Genomic DNA, 7500 nt, shown 5'->3' on the forward strand with positions numbered 1-7500 from the left:
GATGATGATGATGATGATGTGTGTGTGTGTGTGTGGTGCGCTTGTCGCGCAGTACACCACGCACCACCGCTACACAACAGCACACAAACAGCACACAAACAGCACACAAACAGCACACAAACAGCACACAAACACGCAGAATACAGCCACCACCCACAAACCACCCACAAACCAGCACACATGCACCATGCACCAAACAACGCTCAACCCATCACACCCCAGCCACAAAGCACACCGCACCTGTTGGGAGAGGCAGCGCATGTATGCGTGGATGAGCTTGGAGCACTGTGTGTCGTCAAAGTCGTTTCGCTTCCAGCAGTCAAAGAGCTTGTCCATCTGGTGCTGGCAGCCGACCTCTGCGGCGCGAGCCGCGGAGGCGACGCGGCCCGGCCCGCGCAAGGGGCGGCCGGCAATCAGCTTCATGGGCTGCGTCCTCCCTCTCATGGCTGGGCTGCTGTGTTTGTTGTTTGTGTGCGTGTGTTCTGTGTGTGTGTGTGTGTGTCTGTGCGTGTGTTCTGTGTGTGTGTGTGTGTGTGTGTGTGTGTGTGTGTGTGTGTGTGTGTGTGTGTGTGTGTGTGTGAAGGTGGGAGGGGTGGGCCGGGAAGGATGGATAGGGGGGTGCTTGGTGTGCTTGGTGTGTGCTTGCTATGATGCTTGGTGTGTGCTTGCTATGATGCTTGGTGTGGCTCGTGGGTGGTGTTGTTCATTTCACATCATCAGTTGGATGTGTGAGGAAAAAAGAAGAATCTGCCACTGGCTGGCCATCACATGCAAGAGAGGATGGGCAGGTCGGGAATCATAAAACCAACTTGTAGCCCCACAAACATAAGCAAGAAGAGCAGGGTCTGTGGCCAAGCTGGTAAGGCGTTGGTCTCGTAAACCAAAGATCGAGGGTTCAAATCCCTCCAGGCCCTTTGTTCTCTTTCCTTTTTGCCTCTCCCAGGCCCCATCTCTCTCTCCCCTTCTCTCCCTTCTCTCTCTCTCTCTCCCTCTCTCGTAAACCAAAGATCGAGGGTTCAAATCCCTCCAGGCCCTTGGTTCTCTTTCCTTTTTGCCTCTCCCAGGAGAGGCCATCCTTTGCGCTCTCCATCCCTTCTCTCTCTCCATCCCTCTCTCTCCCTCTCTCGTAAACCAAAGATCGAGGGTTCAAATCCCTCCAGGCCCTTGGTTCTCTTTCCTTTTTGCCTCTCCCAGGAGAGGCCATCCTTTGCGCTCTCCCCTTCCCTCTCCCTCTCTCGTAAACCAAAGATCGAGGGTTCAAATCCCTCCAGGCCCTTGGTTCTCTTTCCTTTTTGCCTCTCCCAGGCCCCATCTCTCTCTCCCCTTCTCTCCCTTCTCTCTCTCTCTCTCTCCCTCTCTCGTAAACCAAAGATCGAGGGTTCAAATCCCTCCAGGCCCTTGGTTCTCTTTCCTTTTTGCCTCTCCCAGGCCCCATCTCTCTCTCCCCTTCTCTCCCTTCTCTCTATCCCTCTCCATTCCTCTCTCGTAAACCAAAGATCGAGGAGATCAAATCCCTCCAGGCCCTTTGGTTCTCTTTTCTTTTTTGCCTCTCCCAGGACCAATCTCTCTCTCCCCTTTCTCTCTCTTCTCTCTCTCTCTCCATGCCTCTCTCGTAAACCAAAGATCGAGGGTTCAAATCCCTCCAGGCCCTTTGGTTCTCTTTCCTTTTGCCTCTCCCAGGCCATCCTTTGCCTCTCTCCCTTCCCTCTCCTGCTGGGAAATGCACAACAAAGAGGAAAGCATGTCCCGCTCTACTGCTGGATGCGTCGCTGAAGCCTTCATGTACTTCTCGCGTGAAAACGCCCCAAGAAAGCAAGCAACAAGCAAGCAAGCAAATCTGCGGAATCAGCGTGTGGGGTGACAGTACTCACACATCAAGAACAAGTACTTCAAGTCTTCACTCAAGTGCTAGTGCGTCGCGTCCGTTCCAGTTCCATCCATCCTTCGCCACACCAGTCGCAGCACCCAGTCCCAAGATTAAGCGCAGAGCAGAGCCACACAGGGGAGAGCAGACAAGAGAAGACAGGGTAGGCCACACAAAGAGCAAGGCAAAGGGAAGAGAAGAATCCGCGTCCTGCACCCAACGACTTTGCAGCAACAGCAGCCATGTCCGGCGGAGAGAAGAGGGCGAGGGAGGAGGTGGAGGCCTTGCTGGCACAGACAAAGCTAAAAGATAAGGTGAAGGACAAGATCAGGGCCGTCGCCAACAACACATGTGGGGACGCTGTGAGGTGAGTGCAAAGCAGCCAAACGATAGGTTGGAGCATGCACGCATTTGTTGGAGAAAGGGAACAAGGACATTCACCTGTTTGCTTGCTTGGCTTGTCCTCTTTGCTTGTTTGTCCTTGTTTCTGTGAGCTTGGGGTGTATCTTTCTGGCCCGGAGGTCCTGTGTGTGTGTGTGTGTGTGTGTGTGTGTGTGTGTGTGTGTGTGTGTGTGTGTGTGTGTGTGTGTGTGTGTGTGTGTGTGTGTCCGATCACCCAAACCAGCCACCATGAGCGTGTTCGCTCAGGTTGTGACTTCCATTCTCATGTCTTTCCTCTCATTTCCTCGTGTGACTTCAGCCTGCATAATGCTGGCCTCGGCGACAGGGGGGCGCGTGCGGTGGCCGAGGCACTCAAGGACAACACCTGCCTCAACACGCTCGTGTACGTGGTGACGTGGACCTACGTCGTGTGTGACATGCATGGCTGACTGCGTTGGTTGCTGCTGTTGCATGCTGCCCCGTCTCCTCCCCCACACTCAAACGTCTCTTCTTGTACACTTTGGGTGAGATCCCCCCCCCCGGGTGATTGCCTATTTTCAGCCTGCACGACAACTCCATCAGGGACCAGGGCGTCGTGGCGTTGGCGGAAATGCTGAAGCACCACACGACCCTCACGGGACTTGGGTATGAAGAACAGCTACATGGAACACCACCCTCTGCCGGCACGCGTGCTCGCATGGCGGTGTGAACCCTCCCCTTCTCCCGCAGACTTTGCAGCTGCTTGCACACTGCGTTTGTCACACTCACCACTCCCTCTCACCATGCGCACTACCATCCCCTTATCATCCTCTCTTTGGGCTGACAGCTTGATCAACAATCATATCAGCGATGTGGGCGCCGTGGCGTTGGCTGAGGTGTTGAAGGATAACTCCACCCTCGAAACGCTTGTGTTAGTGGATGCCCCTCTTGACGACCTTGCGGCCTTGTTGCTGTATTCACGGTGTCAAAATCGACGCACTGCCATCCATGCATGATGTCCCTTGCTGTGTGCTGTGTGCCTGGTTTGCCAGAACCCTGCCACCTTCCACAGTGTCATGAGTGCCACCAAGTGACCCTGCCCCTTGACGCTGACGATCGTTGCTCTTCTCCACTTTCTATCCTCGACCATCATACCTGCTGGCCACTTGCAGCCTGTTCAACAACTCCATCACCCCTGTTGGTGGCACCGCGCTGGGAGCTGCCATGGACCAGAACCGCACGCTGAAAAACCTCTGGTACGTCGATTGTGGTGCAGAGCCCTCACGAACAACTCTCATTGCTGTGGATGCGTGTGACCAATCACCACTCTCTGCACGGACCATAGCACTTGTTGTTCCCTGATTGCTTGCACACGTTCACAACCATCGATTCCCTGACCGTATTTCTCCTTTGTCAAACACATCCATGTCACATCACACCTCCTTGTTCAGGCTTCACAAAAACTCCACTGCCACCGCTCGCGCTTTTGGTACTGCACTGCCCATCAATCGAGCGCTCGGCACAGGCGATTGGTCAGTCAACTCACTACTTTCCATTCCAACTCGTTGCTGTCTGCGCTCGCTCCCTCTGGCCACATTTCGCTCGTTGCTTTGCTCTTTCGGTGACAGTGTCTCATCTTGTGTGTGATTGAAGGGGTGAGGATGGCGAGGGCAAGGCAGCCTTCTTCACAGCCCGCGAGGAGAAGAAGCAACAGCAGCAGCAACTGTTCACCGCCTGTAAGAGTGGTGACGCTCGAGCTGTCAGCTCCTTCATCAACCAAGGCCACACAGACATGAACCAGCAAGATGAAGAGGTGTGTGCAGTGTGTGCTTGTAAGTCGAGGCACTGGGTTCAGGGGTTCCGCTTTTCATGCCTGGCGTGTTCATTTACAGGGATTCTCACCACGCGACCCTGCCCCATTTCATGCACTCGCCCAAAACAGGGCAATACGTTGCTGCACGTTGCCTGCAGGCACAACCAGCCCACCATCGCGAGGCTGCTCTTTAAGAAGGGCGGGAACATTTTCATCAAGAACAACAAGGTGATCCGCTTCGTTTGCTGATGTCGACGGTGTGGGCACTGCTTCCTTGCGTTGCGTTGTCTTCTCTCTCAGTCTGTTCTCTTCCTCGTCCTCTCCGTTGGCAACTCAAGCCTCTCGCTTTCCACTTCAAACATGCCCAGGGAGAGACACCCTATGATGTGGCGACAGCCAGCGGGCACACCGCCATCACCAGCATTGACGGGCTCAAGCCGGCAGCAAGCAGCAGCAACAGCAGCGGCAACGCCAGAAGAAGCAAGAAGAAGCTGTACAAGACGTAAGTGGCGGCGATCGTGCTTGCATGCAAGCAACGTGAGCCCATGCGCATCACACCACCCATGTCAATCATACTCTTCATGCTCTGTTTCCCAACACAATGTCGCTCACCCACTCACGCCACCATGTCACCATTGCTTTTTCTGCCTCCACCAGCCTGATCGGGTGCGCAAGGAGCACCTTCGGCAGCGCATGCGAGAGATCATTGCGCGCTTCATCGCCACCATGGCGGGCAGGGCCAAGCTCACCTTCATTGGCCAGGGGCGCACCGGCAAGACTTCCACCTTTAAATCGCTCATGGGCCGTAGCTTCAACAAGCACGAGCACTCCACCTTTGGTGCCACCTCTACCGACCTCGCCGTCATTGTCGAATCAATGGACGTTCACGATCTGGCCGGCGTTAACGAACTACCATAATTGCTTGTGCTGTGTCCTCCCCCTCTCCCTGCTTCCCTCCTTCCTCAACTCATGCGTTTTACCTTTGCAACACACGCAGGGAGAGAGGCCCTATGATGTGGCACAGGCCAGCGGTCATACTGCCATCACCAGCATCCAAGGGCTGAAGCCAGGCGGCAAGCCTTTGGAGCAACCACAACAGCAACAGCAGCCAAAACAAGAGCCACCTGCGCCCACTCCTGCCGCCGGACCGAAGCAAGAAGAACAAACAGCGCAAGACGTGAGTGATTTGACAAGTGCTTGCCAGCAACGCACAAGCAAATGCATCACGTCACCCATGCCATTCCTTCATCACGCTCTCCGTGGTCTCGTATCAAGCATAATCATGTTGTCTCACACAACCATCACCAGCACCACCATCAGCAGCAGCCCGAGCAGGCGCGCAGGAAGCGTCTCCAGCAGCGCATGCGGGAGGTCATAGCACGCTTCAACGCGACCATGGCGGGCAGGGCCAAACTCATCTTCATTGGTCAGGGGCGCGCCGGGAAGACCAGCACGTTCCACTCGCTCATGGGTCACATGTTCAACAAGCATGAGCACTCCACCCTTGGCGCCGCCTCAACCGACCTCGCCGTCATTGTCGAATCAATGGACGTTCACGACTGGCAGGTGTGTACCCTTGTCTGGTGCGAGCATGTGATGTGTGCGACGCATGGGTGTGAAGAGAGGTGGTGGTTGACACGATCATCCCCTCGCACAAGCGTTACACACACACAAACACACACACACACACACACACACACACACACACACACACAACCTTTGCAGGAGCTGAATGCGGAGATCTCGGAGCTGATGCGCAGTCTCTGTGGAACGGCGCTGGCGCAGGAATCAGGCGTGGATTGGGAGATGAAGCAGGCGATGATGACGGCGAAAATGGACCTCGAGAGCCGCATCGCCCAACACCAACACCAACAGCGGCAACAGGAAGCCGAGAAGGCACCAAAGGCGACGGGTTCAAAGTCGAAGAAGGAGCAGTCACAGCAGTCAATGGAGACGCGGCCACGGCCATCAACCCACACGTCAACATCGACCGTCCCAAGGCCCAAGGATACGTCTCATGCCCCAGCACCTGCGCCCAAGAAGCAGGCCAACCCCGATCCTTGCCACCAGAATGATGCTGGTACTCACGAGAACAGCACCACCGCCACGACCGGCATGACTGCGAAGGAAATGGAGAAGGCGATCAAAGAGTTCAACGTGGAAGCCGTCATGGGCCAGGGCAACACCAGGGTCACTTTCAAGATCTTTGACCTGGGCGGTCAGTCCACCTTCTACATCTTCCACCCTTTCTTCCTCACAGAGTGAGTTCAGGTTGTGTGCGTGTATGTGTGCGTGTGTGTCTGTGTGTTTGAGTGTGTGTGCGTGTGTCTGCGTGCATTGTGTGTCTGTGTATCTGTATGTATGTATGTGTGCGTGTATATGTGTGTGTGCGTGTTTGCCTGCTTGCAGTCCCTCCACCACCTCTCCTCCATTCACCTCTCCCTTCATCACCGCACACACACACACACCAGGTACGCGGTGTACCTGCTGGTGTTCTCCATGGAGGACCTGCTGCACCAAGATGAGAGCAACCGAGCTGAGACGTGGGAGTTTATGGAGCATTGGCTCTCCTCCCTCCACCTCCATGCAAAAGGCGCACCCGTCCTCATCGTCGGCACCTTCGCTGATGTGGTCAGTCAGCGGAAGCAGCATGAGCAGATCTCACGCGAACTGTACAGCCGCCTGCGCCACAACCCCGCTTTCCCTGGCGTCATTCACAACGACAAGCACGGCTTGTGGTTCTGGCCCGTCGACAACACCAAGTCCATCAACGACCCCATGATCCAGGACCTGCGCCAGACTATCTCCTCCACAGCACTGGCGCAGGAGTACGTAAGCCAGGAGGTGGCCGTGCCGTACCTCCACCTCTACGACAAGCTCCATACCATCGCCCGCGACGACAATCGACCGCTGCTCACGTTTGATGAGGTGGTGGATATTGCGCGCACGTGTGGGCTGCGCACGCGTGACGAGACGAGGGCCTGCCTTCAGTTCCTGCACCTGTACTCGATGGTGCTGTACTACGACAGCGTGCCAGGCATGGATGATTGTGTGATCCTGAGTCCGCAGTGGGCGGTGGACACGATGACGCGCGTCATCCGCAACTTTGACCTGCACTACGATGCGCGGGATGGCGAGGCGAGGGCCGTTGGCGCGCAGCTGTGGGACGACCTCCTTGACCGCGGTATCCTGCATCGCCGCCTGCTGGATGTGCTGTGGAGGGACGTGGACAGCAACTTGATAATGCCGTTCCTGCGCCTCATGATGCAGTACGGGCTGTGTGTTGAGTACTCCCCACCCAAGCTGGTGGACAGCCGCAGAGCACTCGCACGCACCAACTCTGGCCACGGTGAAAATGCTACAGCCAAGGGCAGCAAGGGCAGCAGTCCCGGGCACCAGCAGTACCTGGTCCCTGCCATCCTGCCGATGACGATTCGCCACAACAACAGCGAGATGGCATCCG

General features: G+C 56.0%; 2 protein-coding genes and 1 non-coding gene across 4 annotated transcripts in view; 2 read left to right on the forward strand and 1 right to left on the reverse strand.

Annotated features, from left to right (window-relative positions):
- PTSG_04170 (uncharacterized protein) overlaps positions 1-527 on the reverse strand; it is a 1910-nt gene extending 1383 nt beyond the window's left edge. The window contains exon 1 of the mRNA XM_004995012.1: positions 241-527. Coding sequence (XP_004995069.1) covers positions 241-444 — 204 coding nt within the window. The 5' untranslated portion in view covers positions 445-527. The remainder of the gene's footprint in view (positions 1-240) is intronic.
- A 314-nt stretch (positions 528-841) lies between these two features.
- Positions 842-914, forward strand: PTSG_20089. The gene has a single exon. It is a non-coding gene; the product is annotated as a tRNA-Thr (tRNA).
- A 1100-nt stretch (positions 915-2014) lies between these two features.
- PTSG_12139 overlaps positions 2015-7500 on the forward strand; it is a gene marked incomplete at its 3' end in the record, with an annotated part of 7779 nt that continues 2293 nt past the window's right edge. The window contains exons 1-12 of one of the 2 annotated variants that reach the window (XM_004995014.1): positions 2015-2231; positions 2565-2648; positions 2807-2890; positions 3072-3155; positions 3397-3480; positions 3676-3756; positions 3878-4037; positions 4167-4265; positions 5035-5214; positions 5346-5603; positions 5763-6298; positions 6509-7500. The exon at positions 6509-7500 is cut by the window's right edge and continues 583 nt beyond it. In XM_004995014.1, coding sequence (XP_004995071.1) covers positions 2107-2231; positions 2565-2648; positions 2807-2890; positions 3072-3155; positions 3397-3480; positions 3676-3756; positions 3878-4037; positions 4167-4265; positions 5035-5214; positions 5346-5603; positions 5763-6298; positions 6509-7500 — 2767 coding nt within the window. In that variant the 5' untranslated portion in view covers positions 2015-2106. Of the gene's footprint in view, positions 2232-2518; positions 2649-2806; positions 2891-3071; positions 3156-3396; positions 3481-3675; positions 3757-3877; positions 4038-4166; positions 4266-5034; positions 5215-5345; positions 5604-5762; positions 6299-6508 lie in introns of those variants that run through there. The other variant, XM_004995013.1, reaches the window with a different exon arrangement.

The sequence above is a fragment of the Salpingoeca rosetta genome (assembly GCF_000188695.1).
Source record: "Salpingoeca rosetta unplaced genomic scaffold supercont1.9, whole genome shotgun sequence".
NCBI lineage: Eukaryota > Choanoflagellata > Craspedida > Salpingoecidae > Salpingoeca > Salpingoeca rosetta.